This window comes from Tympanuchus pallidicinctus, unplaced genomic scaffold (genome assembly GCF_026119805.1).
Source record: "Tympanuchus pallidicinctus isolate F22 unplaced genomic scaffold, pur_lepc_1.0 scaffold9, whole genome shotgun sequence".
Classification (NCBI taxonomy): Eukaryota; Metazoa; Chordata; class Aves; order Galliformes; family Phasianidae; genus Tympanuchus; species Tympanuchus pallidicinctus.
Genome location: NW_026294813.1, coordinates 13995998 through 14019313, shown reverse-complemented (window position 1 = coordinate 14019313; position 23316 = coordinate 13995998). Strand labels below are relative to the sequence as shown.

General features: G+C 36.3%; 1 protein-coding gene across 4 annotated transcripts in view; it reads right to left on the bottom strand.

Annotated features, from left to right (window-relative positions):
* The window catches only part of ZFR (zinc finger RNA binding protein), a 41782-nt gene that overhangs the window by 4117 nt on the left and 14349 nt on the right, over window positions 1–23316 (bottom strand). Inside the window, exons 3-17 of one of the 4 annotated variants that reach the window (XM_052670576.1) lie at window positions 22635–22917; window positions 21457–21601; window positions 20638–20856; window positions 19112–19359; window positions 17953–18144; window positions 15388–15688; window positions 14264–14457; window positions 13657–13776; window positions 12393–12538; window positions 11872–12034; window positions 10392–10597; window positions 9994–10144; window positions 8476–8617; window positions 3508–3605; window positions 2590–2685 (exon numbers count right to left, since the gene is read on the bottom strand). In XM_052670576.1, the coding sequence (XP_052526536.1) occupies window positions 2590–2685; window positions 3508–3605; window positions 8476–8617; window positions 9994–10144; window positions 10392–10597; window positions 11872–12034; window positions 12393–12538; window positions 13657–13776; window positions 14264–14457; window positions 15388–15688; window positions 17953–18144; window positions 19112–19359; window positions 20638–20856; window positions 21457–21601; window positions 22635–22917 (2704 nt within the window). Of the gene's footprint in view, window positions 1–2583; window positions 2686–3507; window positions 3606–8475; window positions 8618–9993; window positions 10145–10391; window positions 10598–11871; window positions 12035–12392; window positions 12539–13656; window positions 13777–14263; window positions 14458–15387; window positions 15689–17952; window positions 18145–19111; window positions 19360–20637; window positions 20857–21456; window positions 21602–22634; window positions 22918–23316 lie in introns of those variants that run through there. The other 3 variants (XM_052670577.1, XM_052670578.1, XM_052670579.1) reach the window with 3 other exon arrangements.

Genomic DNA, 23316 nt, shown 5'->3' with positions numbered 1-23316 from the left:
ATTAAGACAGCCAACTTGTCCAAGATTTTTTTGAGTTTGCATGAAAAAAAGGTGAGTTATCTGAATCTGGCAGCCATACGAATGAAAAATGCACAGTACACCTAATGAGATTAACAGACTATGACAACATATTTTGCTAGAAGAACACAAACTCAATCAAAAACATAATGGTCTTTTGAAGTTTAATCTAAGTGGTTACTAGGTCCTCAGTTTAACAAAACTGAAGGTTACAGTCCATGTTTTTCCTGGATATAAACTAACAGTAACTCAGATATTCAACAAATATGAAAAAAACCCCACATTTAATGATCAGCAGACTTTCAAAAATTAACAAATCTAAAAGGGTTTAAATGACTAGCAGCATCTTACATACTACCTTTTTCTCTCTGAGCCTATTTCCTTTTTTTTTTTTTTGCTTTTCTTAGATACTATTAAAAAACCCCAAAAACTGTAGAAGATATTTGCAGTACTAAGGAATAGCTTTCCTTAGCTTTTTCAGCATTAAATGGATATCAATGCTACTTAATTTGCAAACATCTTTTTTTTTCCTCTTAGTTTGCAGTTTTTCAAATGTTACCTTCTATTTTCACTTTCTAGGAATAAATTCATACAATTTGCTGTTGGCAATGTTGACTACAATTCCTCATTCCTTCCTATTTTCGGCTTGATTTAACTGTTAATTTTCACTTCTTGAACATCACATTACCATGGTCCCACCATATTACTTTGGACCAAGCTTCTCACTTCTATCAACAGTAACAGCTGTTTTCAAGCATGAAGCAAAATGTAGCAGTAAAGAGAGAAAAAAAAAAAAAAAAAAAAAAAAGGAATAACGTCTTTTTGCACTTACTCAAATCTATTTTTTCTGACTTCAGAACAGGACAATGTGAATTACAATTCCCTGGTGCCTGTGTGCATTAGAGGCTAGATTACATGACTGGAAAACTAACCTTGAATAATCTCGAATGATTCGTAGGACATTGACAAAATTCTTTAAGTTTAGGGTTTTTTTAGGTGTATAAGGAGGCTACTAATATTTTCTGTGTTTAATCTTCTGAAGATCTTGTGTTATGAAAAATAGTTGAGATCTTTTTGAAAAGGTCTTTCACTTGTTACAGGCCACTAGCATACATGTCAGGAAAAGTTCTGTATCCAGATCTATTAAATTCCAGCTGTGCCTTGCAGAAATCACATAAGTTTAAAAATCACCATTTGTCACTCTGCTGTTTCTTTTGTCAGGAAGACTTTGAGAACAGTCCAGAAGAAAGTGACTGCACAGATTTCAGTGTTGGTCCACGTCACTCACTAACACAGCCTGTTCTGTCATCCTGTGCCAGAAGCAAATCAGTGAGCCTTCTTGCAGAGAACACAGCCATGCCTGCCACAAATCTTTGTTCCCTTCAGGATGTGCCTCAGAACAATGTGGCAACGAGGAAACAACATCCCTCGTTCTCCATACATGTGTCTTCTCTGTTTTGTGATACTTATAAGGATGCCTTTCTACAAATAAACCTGGGGTTATTTTTTGGCAGTTCAGTATCGTGGTAATAACAGAGGTTAGTTAAATATTTTTCTAGTTTTTTTAAGCTATATTTGTACAGTGTAACTTTCAGAAATGTAGCACAGTAATGAGCAGGATATTTGTACATTACTATAAAAACTTAAACAGAACCCTTTTTATATTTTTCCAGGAACAATCAATGTTATCAGAAGTACTTTAATAAAATTGTCTGCAAGCCTAATGCAGCTGTAAAACACTGTTCATTAAAATAATGACAACCATTGAAACTGCCTTGACAATGCTAGCTCTCTTTCTACCAAAAGTGAGGAGTTTATAGTGGGAAGCAGCACACTGCAACAGGGTTTGGTCTGTGAAACAAACCAGTCAGTTTACCTGCATAATAGACATATTTTTGAGAGTTTTTTTTCATACTAATCTTCTCTGGTCAACAAATTGTAAAACAGATTGCATTCCTGGAGAGCATCTTTTAACACACTCAATGCAAAAGGAATTCTCCACGATCCATCTGGAGAAACTATGAGAAGTAAATGAACTCAACCTAGAAACCCATTCTTAAGTGGCACTGATCAAGATGCGAATTTTGACACATCCACTGACCAGAACTGTCGTATTTCATATTGCAGAAGGGTTGTATTAACAATCACAGGAATTACTATGATTTTTTCATTTGTTCTTTAAAGTAGCCTTTCTGTTATCACAGAGTTACCTGGGCACAGACAACTGTTAAATCTCATTTAATAAAGTTAGACAATTTCTAACCAACCACCAGTAGGTGGCTAGAAAAGATTAATTTCTTTATATACAGTTAAAACAAACATCTATAATAAGGATTGTACCAATAAAAAATTCATATGAACAAGACAATTCCTTTGGAAAAAAAAATTCCATCTCCGCATGGCTAAATCTTAGAAAATTAAGTTTCTAGAGGGACTACATAGATTCCCTCTAAATACAAAAACAACAACAAAAAATACTACTGCATGAAAAGTCTACATTTAATGGCGGTAACCTTTTCCAGTGCCTGTGTACGAATTTCAACAAGACTCATTCAAAGGAACATTACTCACCCAGCTTGGAAAATCAGACCAAGTTGGAACACGCTGACAGAGATCACGAAGAATACGAATGATAATCACACAGGACTGCAGACCATTAGCTCTAGCCTTGAGGGCAATACAAAATCAAATTAATCAATCCCAGCACCAACAGCAAATATGACTTGTTGAAAGACTAAAACACCACTGTTCAATGGAAGCTCAGATCCAAGACTGAAACAAATCATTTTACAAGTTTCCTCCATGAGCTGCCATTTACAGCAGTATTTTATAAAGGGTTAGTAATTTAAGGTGGTAGAAGTCAAAGTGCCCAGGTTATACAAGAATAACATTTCTTGATCCCCTGTACACTTTGACCCATGTTCACTTGTAACAATGAATACAGTATCTTTCTATATTAGAAATAAAAAGGATAAAGTAAAGGTCTAAGAAGTAGGTATAGAGACTGAAAGGTCAAGGGAATCTGTTTGGTTTCTTTATTGTGCCTTTGCCAGAATGCAAAGTCACTAAACCAAACAGTTGCTTCTCACCTTTCATTCCCTACACTCAGTGCACTTAAAGAAATAGGAAAAAAAGTCTTAAATCTAAACACAAAGCTTTAAACACATATTCCATTATTTAAAGCAAAGTTACTCTGCAGCCTTATGGAATATATAACAAATATACAATATATGATCACCCCAAGCGAGTCAAACTTTCAACATCGCCTTCTCAAAGAGCAGAAAAAAAAAATCATGTCAAATGAGCCATAACTGCATAAAGCAGCTCCTCCATACTCAACCTTCTACATTTAAATTTAGGGACCAGAAAAATATTAAGTATTATTAGCATGAACAACGCTGAGTGTTTTCAGACAATTAAACACTTATAATGCAACTGAACTTAATCTCTCATAAGGCTACAAGAAGAAAGTAAAATGATGTTCCGAACCTGGAACCACTTAGCGTGGCGTAGAGCAGCCAGAGCGTCAAGGCATTTTTGCCTGTCCAAGACGTCCGGTGGGTCTTTCACCATACCCGAGGTTACATCTAAAATGGATTGAATTGGCAAAATGCAGTGAGGAATGGGTGTTTGACCAGGTGAGCAAGACACTTCCTTAAAGTAGCTTCAATGTCACACATGCCATTTGAATTTTAAACCCTTGAATGAGTGTAAGCGTTCCATGAAAGGTATTCAATTAGGACTAGGGCATTAACCAAACGTGAAGATCAAGAGCATAATTATCTTTTTGGTTACTTCCAAATGCATTGCAGATCATGCAACGCCCAGTGCTTCTTTGTTTAAGCTGCCACTAGAAAAATACGTATCCCCTAAAATACTGAAGGAAGGATGGTTGGACACAGTGCACCAGCACAGAGAACACAAGACAGAAGGAACACAAAAATCCACTTTAACCAAGTAGAAACATTCAAACTTAGGCTTCTTGTACACTTTAACTGTCTCCTGTTTTTTGGGATCTAGACCTCAAAAGAAAAGTATTGAAACATCTCAAAAAAACCTAGATGTTTTGTAGCAATATTACTATTATACTTCATGAGAACATAATGATTTTGCTTTAAAAGCTGACTGTAAGAACTGGAAATGCTCTTCAATGTTACAGAGTTACACTGCTTTCTAAGTACCCTCTGTTATTCAGACAAATTAACACCTCAATCCATGACATATGTGCTCCAAAATAACTTAAAATGCAAAGAAAGGGGACTCCTTAAGACTTAGCGGAAAAAAAGCAAAGCAAGGAATAGTTTAAAAAACAAAGCATAACGTCTGAAAGATAAAGAGAATTCAGAAGATCCCATTTATTAAATATTCAGAAAATTAACTGACAAGCTGACTGCTTTGTTACCTAAATGGAAGAGATCACAATGCCATTTTGGAAGTGGTTTTATCAACAGGAACCACTGAATAGAGTGAAATTGTATCTTCAGGTTATTTTCAGTTGTAAGGCTACACTGTAGCAATCAACTTTAAAAATTAATGTATTAATTATGAAATTGGCCACTGGGACTAGCAATAAGGAATATTGGTAGCATAACTGGTAATGTAACATAGGAAGAAACAAAAAGCCTTCTCTTGATGGCACATGTTTCACAGGAGGTGGCTATATGAAAGAATATAGTTTGTGGCAGCAAGACGTAAATTTAGGTAAGTCACTTGTAGTGATGCTGCAGAAAGACAGCTCTGAAGCTGCCATTTAGTTTACTAGAAAAGCAGAATAAATAGTTGGATACCTTCCCGAGTACAAGAAGCTGTAAATAAGTATAGTGCTACAAATTTCCGATACTACAGTTAAATTTAAGCTGAAGCACTGCATTTAGATTTAGGCATCTTCATATGATAGTCTTATTGCTCTGAACAGAATTAAGTAAAAAAGTATTTCAAAATAAGAACCAGATTGAGAAGAATACCGTTATCTTCTCACAAAAATACTCAAACATAGGGACCATATGTTAAAGTGGAAAGAAGGAACTAAAAAAGCATTTACGAAGCAAATGAACACATTTAAAGAGGTATTTAAATGTTAAAACAAAACAAAAAATAACCAAACACAAACAAAACAAAATGAAACTAAACCCCAAACCTATGCAAGAGAGGTGCCAGGTAAGATAGCTGACAAAGTGAGCACAACTTGGATAATAGAGACAAGAGGTACACGAAGAGAAATCCTACAGAAGAAAAGAGTGGCAAAGTAAAGTTGAGAAATTTAGAGCAGAAGTATGGTTTTGGTGGGCCTAATTATTCATTATTTACATTCTTCTAAAATTAATATGCAATGAGGTGACATTGCAAATTTTCAGCACAATTCACTACATTATTTTATACTCCTCTTACTTGACTTCTAGCTCTCAAAAACTCCAAAGTTGGAAAATAATTTTACAAAAAAGTATTACACTACTAAGTGCATAGAAGAGAATCCTATTCAATGCCAGAAACGTAAATCTAAAATGTGCTACCAGTATAGGAAGAATGTATGAACAGAATACCCTGGAAACTTAAAAAGACTGTAAAAGTCAGAAGTTGCCAAGGCACCTCTCGTGTTGAGAAAATACTGATTGGAAAAAAAAAAAAAAAAAAAAAAAAAAAAGGAAACTCTTGTAATATTTAATCTGTGGATTTTTGCATCTGTTTCACGTTGTAGGATTAACCCCTTAATGACTATTTAACTGAATCCAGACCCCAACCTACCACCCTGTTACACTAAGGCACAGAGTTGAGTTAATTTACAAAACTCAATCGTGAATTCTCACCCTATGTAACATATTTATAACTAGTCTAAGCATAAGGGGTTAATCTTGAGTTAGACATGCTGTGTCCACACTACTTCTTCATTAAAAGTTAACAGGTATATCAATTTCGTAGCATTATTATGCGAAATATATATTACTCAGTCAACTGTTTCAAAACTAGTGTGAACACTGCTGAATTCTAGGAGAGAGACAAGGACAAAAAGAAAAACGAAACAAACAAACAAAAAAATAAACACAAAGTAACAATAGATGCTAGGACGATGCATCCAAACCCCCTTTCTTTGTAAAGTATGGCAGGTGTGACAGTGAGCTTTTGAAAACCTTGGTCAAAAATCCTTCCGATGTCTTGGCGGCAACCCCTGACAGGAATCAAGTCTCTTTGCTAGAAGGCTTTGGACCGGGGCTGTTAGCTAAGGATAAAAAAAACCACGCGCACACATGTATAGATATGTACACTTTGCTTGCTGAAGGAAAGATTCCACAGCAGGGGTTAGAACAATTATATCAGATTTGGAAACTGTCAAACGCAGAACACTGTAAAGAACAGTAGCTATGCGGTTAACAATTTTATATCACACCGTATTTTTTATCATGTAATAGATCATTATACATCGAACGTAATTCTTCTCTGTGTGTAAGTCTCAGTCTCGTCTTTACTCAAACTGGTTCTTCCGGTAAAGCCTTCCTTATCACCTGAACTAGCTCCCCAAGCGAGCTAAAAAAAGAAAACTTGTAACCATTGTTAAGACACAGAGCATGAGAAGCTGCAGTAAGAAAAAGAACACAAAACACGCACTGTTATAACTCTGCAGCAAATAAGCAGCAGTCTTCATAATAAGGCCTTCTTTGCTGCAACAATTTGCAATTCAGTCTTCTATTTTCTCGTTTCAAGAGTGAACTTTACTGAACATCTATTTCATACTGCTCAGTGTCTTGGAGAGAAATCTAACTTGATTTTGCTTGCCCAGAGGCAGAACTGCATTCAGCAGTGAATAAACTCACAGTGATCATTTTAACTCAAGAGTGGGTCAGACAAAAATACAAATTTGTTTCCTTTTGGAGGCATAAATTGTGGAATTAATTGTAGGCATCTTGTTTTTATTTTTGGCTTGTATAATGTAATTTTAGACCACAAGCAATTTAACTGCAATTGAATAGTGTGGCAAAATCAATACTGCAGTTTTTGCATAGCACATTAGCATGGTGTTTAAGATTAAATTCTTTTAACGATTATCTGACATTAAATGAAAGTATTCTCTATAAACTTAAGCAATATGCAAAGTCAGATTGAACACAGACCAACCAAGAGTCATGTCACACCTGAGATTGCCAAATCCTGAGTACTACTGACTGGATGTGACAGTCTATGTACAAAGCATTTATAGGTAGGTGTAATAGGCATCAGCTTAACAATCACGTACAAAGTACTCTTAACTGCTCTTCAGAAGACATCCGAACTACATGAGACATCTGGAATTCTCTCTGATTACACAGGATGACTTTGTTAACTGAGTTTGCTTATGGTGCACTAGTCACAGTCACAGAACATAACTAATGCAGTATAAAAACCTCAAATATTTTAGAGGACATGTAATGATGAGATAAAATAAAAAAACAACTGTAGCTTATATAAATATGTACATACAGAAGCACACATATACATAAATGTGTACAATTTTCTCAACCTGCATGAGAAGCATTAAAATAATCTCAGGCCTCCTATTTGTAGGTTCACTGTCAAACACCAGAGCCGTGTTTGCCATGATGTCTTTCAACTATGAAAGTACAGGATTAAAAGGAAACAAACGTTAGTTTTATCTGACCCGGAGACAAAAAGAACCAATGTACTGCAGACATTAATCATGCTTGTTGGCTTAAAAGCTTTTCAAGCTTTGAAAGTGTTACAGAATAGACCCTAAAGCAACACTGCTGGCACCAGAGAAACTGTGGACTTCAGAAACATAAATTGATTTATGAACACCACCTTCTCCTTCAGCTCAGTGACAAGCTGTTTCTTACTATACTAGTCTGGGTTTGCCAGTTGGATATGAGACTTATTATAATACCAAAAACCTAAAATGTACTCAAAAAGCACTACAGACCCCCCCCCAAAAAAACCAAAAAAACAACCTCAGAGAGCTGGAAAAAATTGCACTTTTAAAGTCAGAAGTGCTATTACCATCAAAAGTATTACACAAGAGCATTTTAAGTGCCAATGCTAATTGGAATGTGTAAGTGATGGTAATACTGATCCAGTTTAAATCCAAAACCATGTGATTTGGTTTTCTAAAAGGATACAATCTTTCTTTCAAAGCAAGACTGCTCTAGAATGCAGTTTATAGCCACTTGCAACTGAATGCTTAGTTCTTCACTTAATCAAAATGACGAGGGAAAAAAATAATCAAAGTTTGTACCTTTTCCAGAAAGCTGAGGTTGGACATAAAGTTAGAATTTTAAAAAATTAAATAAATGCATCATGTAAGTATTTATTTTAACCAACTGTTGTCTACCAAGACTGGTTGTTGAAAAACAAGGTTTCAATTAGTGTTGTGCCAGCATGTTACCTTCCAGGACCTTAATGCCATCTTAAGCAGAATAGATAAACATATCAAAATACATAGGAGAAAGGTAATATCTTTAACAACTTCCCAACCTCCTTCCCTCATGTTCTCCTCCCGAATGACTGGAGATGTCAGTGTGATAGTAACTTGCATTTTGGGTTCCACACACGAATTTAAAATTATCGCTGCTTCTGGGACTGCACACTTGATATCGTATTTCTCAGGACTTATAACCTAAACATTGGGAAACAGAGATTTCTATTAGCAGATAGCCAAGGCAAGTATGGGGAAGAAAATGGATTTCAACACATCTTTTTAACGGAAGGACAGAAATGCAGTAATAATTATACAACGCAGATACATGTATTTTCAAGGAAGTCACAGCATATCCAATTAAAAAGAAACCTATAAACATAGAGATATATATAGATATGGATTTACTGTTACCAAATCTGCTGTCAACAAGCACGCAAAAGAAAAAGCACTACTCATAAAGAGAATTCACATGCAAAATAAGTTATTTAACATGAATCTTCACAGCATTTAGAAGAAATCCTCACAGCCACTTGAAATGTGAACCATGTATGTCTCCCATTTGAATACAGCAGCTACAAAGCTGCAGCAGTTCCTCTCTCCAGCTCTCATTTTTACAGGCTGAGTACTGTTCTGAGTAATAAGGATGCTGTCACAGCATCCTCAGATAGGAACAAAGGGCAAGACAGACACCCAGGGAAAATGTTACAATAACAAAACGGGTATTCTAAATTGTTTCTTGCTACTATATTTAATAGTTCTACTTCAAGAAGCAACAGGCCTATCAGTCATCTCCTTCCACAAACTAGAGGTGATTTGTTTGCATAGACAGATCAAGGCGTACAATTTTTAATTCTTCTTGTTTTGTTACTTTGAGCAGGACCCAATATTATTTTCGAATTAATCTGATCCTGCTAACACTTCTACTGTGCTACTGATTATGCCATGCAATTCACTGAGTTGTACTGAAAGACTGATGCTACGGCAAGACTTCTATAATGACGGCGGGCAGACTTGGTTTCAGTAGGGAGCAATGGAGCTACAGACTTTACGTATTCATTACTTATGGAAGTATTGCAAATGTTTTATATGAATTCCACTCAACATGCAACTAAAACTGCATGTTTGATTTGGGAATTTTTTTGTAATTAAAAAGCTACAAGACTTATTTTATTAACTTCCTTGTGGAACCTCAAAGCATAAACACTGAAAAGAAACAGGCCTTAATTCAGAACTTTGACCTGCAGGCAACAAGCTTTCTTTTTAACACTGCAGTAACAGAAATTCTTCCTTGGCTCATTTTTATTTGACAGCTAAATGGAATATATTAAATGATGATTGATACTACATTACTAGCATAAGCATCTAGAAACCTGTAAACCCACAAGACGGAAGAAGTAAAACATACAGCATGGTCATTGAATTCAGATGGAAACACTCAGAAAATCAGAAGAAACTGAACCTGAGCTAGGAAATGCAGCAATCAGCTTAAAGAACACGACATATTCTATGAAATGATTTTTTTAAAAAAACAGTATCACATAAAAATCAAATAAAAAAATCTCAATTCTACTCACTGCAAGTTGTTTGGGAAGATTCTCAGCAATACGGCAGAGTAATGTCTTTGAAGGCTTCTCAGCACATAACAAAACAAGATTAACGTTTCTATCCCCACGGAGCAGCAAGCCTTTAGCCAAAACGCCTACCCGTAAAACTCCTTTCAAAGCTCTGCGAAGTAAATTATAGTTAAAAGCTGCATTCAAAGTAGAATTATAACCTTACAATTAATCCTGAAGATAGAAAAATGAAATAAAACAGGACTATTCCTCATCCACTTGAGGACAGAGTCAGTATTAAAAATCGCTATATCAAAACCTCACAAGAACAGGATCCCTGCAAGCACTGAGAACAGTCTGAGAAAAAATATAAAATGCCTTTTAGAACAAAAGATTAATTTCTCAAAAAAGAAAAATACCTGTCTTTACTGCCATCTTTTTTATCATCTCCCTCTTTGCTCTTGTTTTTTTCATTGTCAGTCATGTTGTCAGAAACAAGTTTCAAAGCACGCTCAGTAATAGAAACAATTTTTTGGACTGCCTGAAGTTCCTCCTCTGTTGGATATATTGCTGCATGTTTGGTCATCACATAGCGGTCATCAGAGGAGTCAGGGCGACGCAGAGGCTAAATAGAGGAAAAAAGAGTATTTCTGAAATGTGTGCATATTTCAAAGTTCACGGAATATTCAACCCTCAAATCACTTAAATGCAATAAAACACAAACTATGTCCCCAACTAACACTCCTCACAAACAAGCTGTGGTCCTGCTGAGCATGCACTCAGTCCATGACTTTCAGATGACTGGTAAGGTATTAACATGACAAGTCTCAAGATAAACTTATATAGTGAATTTAGTAACCATAGAATAATAGAATCATAGAATGGGCTGGGTTGAAAAGGATCAGTGATCATCCAGTTTCTAACACACTGTTATGTGCAGGGTCACCAACCACCAGACCAGGCTGCCCAGAGCTACATCCAGCCTGGCCTTGAATGCCTCCAGGGATGGGGCATCCACAGCTTCCTTGGGCAACCTGTTCCAGTGTCTCACCACCCTCTGTGTGAAAAACTTCTTCCTAATATTAACCTAATCCTCCCCTGTCTTAGTTTAAGACCATTCTTTCTTGTCCTATCACTATCAGCCCTTGTAAACAGTCATTCCTCCTCCAGTTTATACACTCCCTTCAAGTACTGGAAGGCCACAGTGAGGTCTCCCTGGAGCCTTCTCTCCTCTAAGCTAAACAAACCCAATTCCCTCAATCTTTCCTCATAGGAAATATGCATCCAACCCTCTGATCATCTTAGTGGCTCTCCTTGAACTCCACATCCTTCCTGTACTGGGAACTCCAGGCCTGGACGCAGTCCTCCAGATGGGGCCTCGCAAGAGCCAAGTAGAGGGAGACAATCATCTCCCTCTCCCTGCTGGCCACCCCTTTTGGATGGAGCCCTGGGATGGAGTCCGATCTGGTGGGTAGCAACCCTGCCCACAGAATTTGCATTGGAACTGGATCCAATTCCAACCCAACTGTTCTATGATTCTATGGTGATTCTAACCCTCCTTTGGGACTAATGAACTAGCCACTTCTTACTCATACATCTGTCCACAGTCATAAAATGTTCTGGGTTGGAAATAATCTTTAGAGATCAAGAAAATAATGTTCTATAATGCAGTAATACAGAAATCCATAATCACATGTATTTCATAAGAATCAGTATTTGTCTTTGAGGCATGCTTTCTTAGATGGACTTATGTTGGAAGACAGGTTCACATATAATTTTTTGTTTATCATCCAAATACTTAACTAAGAAATACCGGAGAAAATGCAGCACTGAGTAATTTTGGTCCTTAACTGTGCCTCCTGGTAAGTAAGATTTCCCCCCTTAAGTTAAGAAACTCACAGCTGGTCCTTGTGGCTGAGGAGGCATTCCTGGTCTCACTCCCAGCAGGCCAAGAGGTCCTGGAGGTCCATGAGGATATCCTCCATCTGGTATTCTACGACGGTCATCCCAATGATGCTGCTCTTCCTCCATTCTCCTCCAGTACATGTCCTCTTCGTACCGCCTGAAGTGCATCAAACAAAGCATTCTCTTTAAACAGCCATTTGAACTTCCAAACACTGTAATGAATTCTTCAGTGTCCTCTCTAACCCATTTCTAGTAGTCATCTACAGATACCAGGAAACTCCAGAAGGTAAATAAAAATGAATGGTTTTTGAAAGTCAGTCTCTTTATACCAAAGTAGTTCTATTAAGTCTACATTTCTCAGAAGAGGTCAACACTAATAAACAAAAAATCCTAGAGGGTTAACAACTATTTAATTCAGAACAAGTTAGTATAGAGCTGCCATAACATTCAAAAGCACCAACTAGCTTTATGTGAATTTCACTGCAGCCTTGTCTCACTGGTATAAATGCATTTACCTCATTTCCATCCTCCAGCGTTCTTCCTCTTCTCGTCTTCTCCAGTATTCTTCTTTCTGCATCTGTTTCCTCATCTTTTCTTCTTGAATTTTTCTTGCTCGAATGCTGGGCTTCACTTCTACTTGTAGATCTGGGTTTACTTTTTTCTAGTTAAAAAATAAAATAAAATAAAATAAACTGTTTTCCTCTCATCTCTGTTAAAACAGTTTTTCTGGAATGTTTAACACACACTACTTTTGCACACTAACATCAGGAGGAATAAATTATAGTCTTAGAACTACATAGAGTAGTTCAAGAAAAATGTTTCCACTAATTTGAAGAATTAATGTATTACACATAGCATAAATTCCTTTTTCACTTGCCTCAAGAACCAAGCAATTTAAGATGAAAATGCTTCACATAATACCTAATAATTTACTGTTCGTTCTGTAGCTGGTGACTAATCTGTAGCTAGAAAAAAAAATTTTCTCCTTAATATTGTGTGCTTCCTGATATCCTGTTCCTGAAAGAACATTTTCACAAATTACTGAAAATATTTTTCTAGTAATTCTCTTTCATCCTTTTCAAGATTATGCAGGCCCATTACATTTCCAGTAACCACAGCAGATTGTTCTTACATAATTTCATAATAACCAAAATGCACACTGTACATCAATCTCTCTGCATTCATGACTGAAAAAAATGGCCCACGTTTGTTTCTCATGTCTCCACAGAGGGTTTATGTTGTCTACCCAAACAAAATTTTTCAGAAAATATTAATATAATTAGTATAATTATATTTATATATAATGTGTAATTAATATATATGAAAAACGTAACACTATATATAATTATATAATAATTATATATCTGTAATTAATATAACAACAACAACAACAAAAAGTATATTATATAATCAATACACATGAAAATAAAGCTATCCAGAAACACTTTTACAGTGTTTGAAATTAATGGTAAACAACACAGAAGAACCCTGATCTGCTTGCATATGTTGTACCATATTTTAACATTGCAAACGTTCCCAAATATAGTGTTCAAAATTAAAAAAAAAAAATAAAAAATAAAAAATAAAAATGCATTTCCAATCTGCTTAACTTATTTAAAAACTATAAAGAAAATAACTAGAAGGTGAATATATTTCTCTACCTTTTCATGTGCTGTTTACTCAGAACACTTAATCTCGTAATCCGTAATGTCAGACCATTCAATTAGTCAGCTGACATCTGGTAGATTTTCAGACAGAAGCACAAGGATTTCTACTAACCTTATATTGGAGTCTGTGCCTCCTTCCTTTTAAGTGCATCTCCTTGGCATTAGGGTCATTAAAACTGCATTCACAAAGTTTGCAGTGAAAGCGGATCACCTTTCCTTCATCATTTCTTACCTGGAAAATAAAATTATAATACATGTTTCTATGGGTTTTGATTTTTAAACCCAAAACCGATGCAAAAATTAATTTAACTCAGTTATATTGGATACTGTTTGATTACAACACACATTAAAATACTTGTTTTGAAATAAGAAAAACTAGATCTTTCAGTTCTATCAGAGACACCAGCGTGCTTGCTTCTGAAAAGAGATCTTCCATTCAAAAGAACAGGCAGCTTAAAACCTGAACATGAACACACTGAGCTGAAGTCAGTAATTGCAAATCTGCAAAATATGAAAAACTGACATCAAATTCTGATCCTATATACAGTTCATCTCACCAACATGAACAGTGTCTCACTAAACTCAAAACAAAAATACACAATACAATAATGTAAGCATATAAACAAGCCTTTTCAGGTTCAATGTTTGTTTGTTTCATTCTGAACAATTTTTCACCAAAACATCTAAAAAAAAATCACCACAAATTGTCATATTAATACCTCCTCCACATAGTCATGTCCCACTGGCTGGACATCACTTTGCAAGGCAGCAAGAGTTGTAGGAGGCACTGATTCAGCTGCAGTGTCTGGTTTCACTTCCTGTGTTTGTACCGTGGTAGTGGGAGCTGCTTTAACACTTTCAGCTGATTTCATTTCTTCCAGTTTACTTCCTGTTGTCTGAAGCTTATTGCCACCTAGAAATCAAAATTTTTCAATTTTTAGCTTCCATCAAATGAGATTATGATTACATGTGATATGCACACTGATGATTTCATTTGCAAGTATCAATGTCCCGGGCAAAGCATAAGAAGCCTTTTAAAACTAATTAAAACTTAAATATGCTGAAATTACAATTAAACAGGGTTTTGTTTTGAATAAATATATACTTAAAAACATCTAAGCTACTTGAACACTTAGTATTAGCTTTTCTATTTTAGCATGAAAAACTTTATTGCACAAATGCAACTTATGTAATAGAAGTTACGTAACTAATTTTAATCATTTTCATGCTTTTCTAAAAGTGACAGAAATTAGAGGGAACAGTTTAGCAAAGATATTCTAATGATCTCTTTTCATCATCAGATATTATTTTTGTAAATGGATGAAAAAAGGTAATTAAAACCATATGCTTGTGTTAGCAAAGGTACTATGCTCTTGCTGTTGCAACTGCATGGAGTCTTTCGTTCAAGAGCAGGATAAGCTTATTTTGGAACATCTGCTTCTCATCTCTGAAAGTCTGTCATCCTCATTACAGAAGTTTCCATGCTACATTTCCACTACTACAAGGACGTCCCAATTGCCCAGTTACCAACTATCAATGTACTTTAACAGCCCAGGCTATAAGCTGAAATTAGGGCCAGCTGGAATATAGACTGCTGTACTCCAGAAGCTACTACACTCTTATCAAGTATGAAGAAACTTCCAGGAAAGGCAGAGATAACAGGACAGAAAACATCATAAATTGTGAAGCAAAACTTTTATACACATCTTTATTTTCACCTATCAGTAATTCTCTTAATTACAACAGTTATTCATGCATAATTAACTAAATACATTTGTATTTGCTACAGAAAGATCTTAAAAAAAAACTATGGAATAGGTTAGGTTTCAAAATAAAGACTGACTTCTGTACTTGCCAACAAAGTTTATTTTCGGTGTAGATATTTTCTTTACTGCTATGTTAGCAGCAGTTGAAGATGTTTTGTTGTTGGACGCTGTGTTAAGTGGTGTGTTTGCCGTGGGAGTAAGAATTTTCACTGCAGAAGATGCAACAGAGGAGTTCACAGTACTGCTGCTAGTTGCTATGCTTGAAGCAGAGGCAGCTGGTTTAGAAGCAGACGTGGATGTTGAAGAAGTAGCCTGGGTAACTACATTTGGTTCAGTCGAAGGAATGGGTTTGCCAAGTTTTGTGTGCAATTTTACTACCTGTAAGAATACAAAGAAATTCATATCACCTGCCTGGAAAAACTAGAAAAAATGAACTTAAAGCTTATGGAAGCTGTAACACAAACATGAATGTAACACCAAAGAAAAAAATCAGTAACTAAAAAGTTAGCTACTGCTTCTTAACAGAAAGTGATCTTGGGATAAAAAGGACGAAGATGTAGAAGTTTCTGTCATCTGAAACTAGAAAATATTTAATCATCATCTCAGATTGCTTATTTTCATCACAAATTCATAAATTTATTCCAACAGCTATGTGCATGAGAACAGAAAATCAATAAGCTGACAAGGCAATAAAACAGAAGGAAGTGTTTTGCTCAAACTATTTCTACGTCACTGCTCTGCTGCCTGGTTGCTTTTTCTTCTCTTCAAAAAGCACAGTTCATTAAGCTATTTTGGTTCCAAATTGCTTACAAATCGAAGTTATTTAATTCAAATTCAGGAATATCGTATCTTTTGATCACTATCTTTTAAGAATATTGAAAGAACTGCCAAATTATCTAGCAAATTTGAAGAGATTAGTTAGGGAAAGGTTGTTTGTTTTTTCTATTTTTTTAAAATACAGATCTGCAGAGATGATTAAGGAGGACGTGAGAGGAGTATTTCAGAGCTCCTTAAAGTTCATAGAAAGCAAAGAGGCACAATGCTTATTCTTGAAATTAATGCTTCAGGCAGAGTAGCAGTTCCTTTTACAGGCAGCTGATCACCACTGGAGAGAGTAATACAGGGGTTTCATAAAAACCAAATACACACAATGAAAGCTAAAGTTGAAGAAAGATTTGAAAACAGCAAGAAAACTCTGCTTTTATCTAAACCTGTAGACAGTGATAACATGTATACAATAGCATACATACACTTCTTTTTTCTTTTTGTTCTTATTTTTTAAGTAAATCATAATCTCAGGCAGAATACAGACACATTGTCAGGTAGCAGTAAAGTTTAAGCAACATTTCAAATGACTGTCTGCAGCAGAATGAATAAGATTCTTCAGAGTGTACCGAAGTAATAGATTAAGATTTCAGTTTTGCACAGGTGGAGATCTAAATAAGTAGTGGCTAGTGACTAACTACAAAGAAGAGAAAGCTACATCCAAATGTATGAGGACAGTAAGTACTACACCTCATGTACTCATGTGGTTATTGAGGATAACCCAAAAATTTAACATCTCAATGTATTTATAAAAGAAAGAATACTAGATAAGTCAATTTAAATTCTACCAACAACTGGACTAACAAAAAACCCTGTATTTAGAAAACTTTTAAACCACAGAAACAGAGGAGCATAAAATAGCTTAGGTTGGAATGGACCTTAAAGCTCCAACCTCTCTGATACAGGTTGATACACGCACCAGATCAGGCAGCCCAGGGCCCCATCCAACCTGGCCTTGAACATCTCCAGGGACGGGGCGTTCAGAGCTTCTTAGGGCAGCCTGTCCCAGTGTGATTCAGTCACTCTGCATTAAAAGTTTCCCACAAAGATTTAATCTAAATCTCCTCTCTTTCAGTTTTAAACCATTCCTCCTTGTCCTACTATTATCAGACAGTGTAAAAAAAGACTGGTCTCCCTGCTGTTTCTAAGCTGACTTTAAATACTGCAAAGGCCATAATGAGATATCCCCAGAGTATCTTCTCCAGGCTCAACAAGCCCAACTCAGTCAGCCTTTCCTCACAGAAGTGCTCCAGCTCCCCGAGTATCCCTGTGGCCTCCTCTGGACTCACTCCAACATTCCAGCTACTACTGTACGGCCAAATTCAAACACAGGTCACAAGGGTTCACAGTGCAGCCTGTATTCTGTAATCCCGAATTCCTACTTAAGTGCACACCTACCAAATATTTCCAAATACTCATTATAAAGTCTACTACAGGGTGCTGCTCTTGCTCCCGTATGTTTTCTTTGCAAGAAATGCCAAGGAACGATGACAAACACAGTTACAGAAAATAGTCTTGAAAAGAGTTAGGAGGGACATATCCTCACTCACTCTCTTCTCCACCTCAATCAACATCTTCATCCTATGATTCTCAAATTTTCCAAAACCTCCTTTTCCCACTGATGCAGTGGCAATATTTTTCCCCCCTTCTCCCAACAATGCCCTTCTAATAGTGAGATTAAATATACGCTTGAAACAAAACACAGAACAAAATATTTTTAAACAAAATTATTCAAATTGTACTGTTTCTGTTCATTTTCTCCCCTCTAAGATGAGCAGGAAAATATACAAGTGACAAGAACAAAAGAAAGTTCTTACTTTCTGATGCTTGGCTCCACGGATATGGGCAGCATATGCATCTGCTCCTGTACAAGACACATCACAAAGCTCACAGCGCAACTGATTCTGAGTTCCACGAGCAGAAGTACTGTTGTTACTGGTGTTCTGGGATGCTTTTAACGCTGCTTCTTTCTTCTTGTGTTTCTGACCTTCTAAGTGTTCTTTGTAAGTCTGTTTAAACAAATTATACACATACACTAAGCTGTCTTTGTATTGTTTGTCCATCATTTGTGCAACCACACATAGTATAGAATGTAGCATAAAATACATGCTTTACGTAAGAAAGTCAGTATGCTGAGCATTTCTTTCATATGACAAACTCTAAGGCGTAAGTAGACCACTTGTAAGATTAGAACATTTTCTTCTCTTCCAAAAGAAGTCCATTTTTAGAGGTAATACTGTCTGAGTATTCCTCTCCAACACCTCCTCGATTCCTCAATGAAGTACTTTTCAAAAGATACTGCTATGGAAAACTTGATACCATCACAGAAGTTTATCTCAGTCGCAGTTTCCTGCATTGCACAGAATAATTCTCAGTTTTGAATTTTTCATCAACTTGTATGATGACAGAACCAAAAAACTGGATTCAAATAAAGGTAGCACACAAAGCTGTGCTGAAAATGAAACGCAGAAGTTGAGATTAGCTCCTGTGCTGACACTGGCAACCTGGGAGATAACGGCAGATTCACTTAAATTACTGTATAGCCTATCACACACAAACACAGCATTAATTGTTATCTACTTGTTATACACTTGTGTCCACTGTGAAACTAAACTGGGATTATGGAATACAAAGAATAAATTTTCAGGTTTACCATTCACAACATTTATATGATTCAGGAGTTTTGATGAAAGTATATTCTGTGAAGTTTGGTATCCTAAAAAAAAGCAAATCACCTTCAACTTTCAGAATACTTCTGAGTCTGAAATACAGTTACAGCTTCTCTGTGCAAGCTAACAGAATGCACCTGTTTTCTCATTGTTATTCTGTAACAGCACACATTTTGATTATTTATCCCATTAGAAAAATTACAGAGTCCTTAACAGATCCTTAAAAGTTAACAAATATTTTTGACACCTTTATAGCTGGAGAAGTTGTAACAAAAATGTATAGCAGAATATTACATAATACAGGTACCTGTGGTCCAGCACAGCTGATCTTACAAACATCGCAGTAGTGGATCTGGGGTGGTTTGGGAGGTTGTTTTGGTTTCATTTGCTTATTTTGGAATGGTGCCTTTTTAGTAAAGGTGGTCCCTGTCCAAGCAGCCGTTGCTGCAGCAGCAGCAGCAGCAGCCGCTGCCTGTTTCTGTTGCTGCTGCTGCTGCTGATAATAGGACGATGCAGCTGAATACACTGCAGCTTCATAGCCAGAATAAGAGGTACCTCAAAGATCAAAACAAATAAATGTTACATCACTGTAGATCATGTATCAATTACATAACACACAAATTACAAGCATGCGTTGTAATAAAAGTTGAGGGAACAGGGCAGAATACAAGCAATGTACTGAGATCTTGTTAAGCAATCCTGGTTTTTCTTAATGTTTCACAACACACAAGTACATAATATATAACTTTTATCAGAAGCATATTTGATTTTTGACACATCTCTGCAACGCACAGTTATGTTGTTGGATATAACTACCATCCCTAAAGAATATGTGAGAATTCCTGGTACATCTTGCAGGTCTCATGGTGTAACAAGAATAAAATATTCATCAAAGCCAGTTGAAGTAACAGTTTTCCTGAACCGGATTTACAGTTCAAAACTAAATTTCCTTCCATGAAAAGGAAGACAGATTACGTAGAGTAAGGGAAAAAAAAAAGAATATAAAAAATGTAACACTGTGTTATCACATTCTACCTCAAGAGATTTAAATTGTTCTAGTGCAAAGCTGCTGGCCTGCTAAAACCTGTGCAGTACATACTAGGTATGCACTCCTTGATTGCTACTACTGAAGTTGAATAAGTCAGGGAAACTGGGCTTTTATACCTTGGAGACAGTATTCCCATAAACCTTCTACATCTACTGGTTCAACTATTTTAATCCTCTGTTTCAAGAGAGTCCCTATAAAATCCCTTTCATAACAGAAAAGAAAATAAAAATATTTAAACTAGCTATAATATGCCAGCTTGCCCGCCAGTTCTGGGTTTCTAATTACTGAAGGAAAGATGGTTGGTTTTTTTTTTCCTGTTTTTGTTTGTTTGCTTTTCTTCCAAAGCACCGATTAGTCTTCTGATTTGGTTCAATACAACTCAGACTTTTAAGATCTGTAACCGATCGTTCTTCCCTACCAGTTGCCACTACAACTGTTGTTTCATCGCATCAGGCTTCCTACCAATTTCCCTGGGTAAATATTTGTGTGGATTTGTTGTGTCTCCTTCTCTATTCTTATTTCCCCTCATCTTTTCTCTAAATCTTCAGTAAGTCTCAACACACTGGCAGTATCCTGTATATTTTCGTATGGAACAAAATAGGCATATTTAAGCATCAAATCTCTTTTAAAGATAGATCATTATACTGGCAAAATATTTTTATGTAAGTGGTTGATACTTCACAGTAGACTGATATATTTGAACACAAAATGCTAAAATTCTGAGCATTTAAATCCTTCTGTAATAACTGCAAAGATCTCAGTAGCATAATCTGTAAAATTCTTACCAGAGTAAGTAACCGCTGTTGTACTGTATGTTGCACTCTGAGTATAGGATGGAACAACAGTAGCTGCAGCTGCTACTGGCTGCACAGTAGAGGATACTGGATATATAGAAAACGTAGTCGTTGCTGGACTCGGGGTTGCAGGTTTTATAGCTGTTACTTGTCGTGTTTGCTGGGCTTGAGTATATTGAGTTGCCCCTTGGCTATATCCTGCTTTCGGAGCTAATTAAGATGGAAGACATCAGTGCACAAACACAGACAGGCTTTAGTTGATTGAAGCGCCAACCATGTTAAGTAATATATACTGATTATTTGATTATATTCTGGGGAACAAATCTAACAAGTGGAGGTAGCTTTTCTGGTTGGTTCCTTTTAATTTATTTATTTTTGAAGTCATAGTTACGTTCTGTGTAACTGTGTAACTCAACACTGAATAATGATATCTCAGGTTATATTACTAAGAATTAGTTACTGATTCTTTTTTTCTTTAAAAGTGCTGACAAACCAGCCCTCTTATTCAATAGTTTTATTGGAGTATATGCTGAACTGAAGTACTTAAAAATTTTCACAGCATTTCTTATTAATGTAAAAAAAGTAATTATGCTTTGTAGCAGTCATGATACTAATAATTAAAGAACTACACAGATTAACTAATTAATGTTAATATGTTAATATGTCAACATGTTGACATAGTTCAGCAAACTTCCAAGACAAATCAGCAAAAGGTTTGTCTAGAAATATGTTTACGGCATAAATATATTTTAAGGTATTAAAGCAGTGCCTACATTCTATAATGACAGGAGTTTGGAGCATACAACCCACCTGTCTGGTAGTACGACTCAGCCACTGAAGGTTGAGGCTGAGCAGCAGCAGCCACAGCTGCAGCAGTTGCTGTTGGCTGCTGATAATATTGCTTGCTGTCATAAGCTACAGCTGGGGCAGTAGATCGAACATAGGAATAGGAATCCTAAACATTTAAATAGAAAAAAACAGTGAACATATCCATAAAATATGCATCTGGAGAAAAGGTTATTAGTGGAGGAAAAAAATCCAATAACATTTCCTTCTAACATACACTGAAGAAGATTTAAAAAAAAAATATTTACTGAGGCATTGTATATAGATAGATTAAATAATTAAAATTTTTAAAAAATTCATTAAGTTAAAGAAATTAAACCTGAAGAAAAACCTGACAGACCTTGCCAGATTTAATAAAAAATTCACCAAATGCTTTTAAATTACTCTCCTTCACAAACTACTTTTGTAACTAGAAAAGTAACTCGCTTTAGCTTTTCATATGACTGTATCATATTTCTACAAAATATGTAAGAACAAACAATTTTGACAAAATCTGAAGTCACAAGTTTACAAACGTCACAGAATCACAGAATTGCTCAGGTTTGAAAAGACCTTAAAGATCATCAAGTTCGACCATAACCTAACCATACTACCCTAACAACCCTCTGCTAAACCGTATCCCTGAGCATCACATCCAAATGGTTTTAAACATCAAATCCAAATGGTGATTCAATCTCCCCCCTGGGGAGCCTATTCCAGTGCTTAACAACCCTTTCTGTAAAGAAGTCTTTCCCAATATCCAACCTAAACCTCTCCTGGTGCAACTTGAGGCCATTTCCCCTTATCCTGTCATCTCTCACCAGAGAAGAGACCAACCCCGCTCTCACTGTAAGCACCCTTCAGATATTGGAAGAGAACAATAACGTCTCCCCTCAGCATTCTCTTCCCCAGACTAAACAGCCCCAGCTCCTTCTCCCAGTCTCTCCTCGTAGGGCATGTTCTCCAAGTCCTTTACCAGCCTGGTTGCCTTTCTCTGGACCTGCTTCAGTACCTCAATGTCCTTTCTGTACTGAGGTAGGTGCCCAAAACTGAACACAGTACTTGAGGTAAGTCCTCACCATCATCCTACGCTGGCCTTAAACATTCCAACACAAAAAGATCACAGTAATTCAGCAGTGATTTTTTAAATTTGTTTAACACACCTGGTAATTCTGCGTAGTGACAGGAGGTGGTGGTGGCGGAGCTTCTTGTTGCCTCTGAGTATAACCATAATCTGTAGCTGTGTGCGCTGTAGGATAGCCTCCATACGCAGCAGCTGTCGCAGCAGCTGCAACAGCCACTGGAGCAGGCCTGGCTACTGCAACTGTAGCTGCTGCTGGTGCGTAGGCTGCAGTAACTGTGTGCGCAGCAACTGGTGCCTGGTGGACAGTGTAGCTAGCCACTGTAGTAGGATGGGAATACGCTACACCCGAAGCTGGCTGCTGGCTATATGGGAAAAAGACAGTAAGTAAATAACCAAATTAATTCAACATACTAAGCTAATACCTAGACATTTCAGCATCTTGGATTTGATTAATACTTGGCTGTTCTACAAGTCACCGAGGAACAGCTATCCACTTATGAACGTATTTCAATGGTTTCTATTACCTCTCTTCCTCCTCCATGAAAAAACATCTATATCACTTCAAAGTTTCCATAAATACAGAAAATTGAGTGGCTGATGAATTTTTCTTATAGAGGGTTTTTGGGCTGGTTTTGTGATTGTTTTTATCCTGTAGCAGTAAAATTCTTTCAATCAAAGAAGTCTTTCATTCAAAACAATATGTAAGCCCTAGGTATGCTATACATAAGCTATCTTTCCATGTCCGACAAAATTTTAAGTGC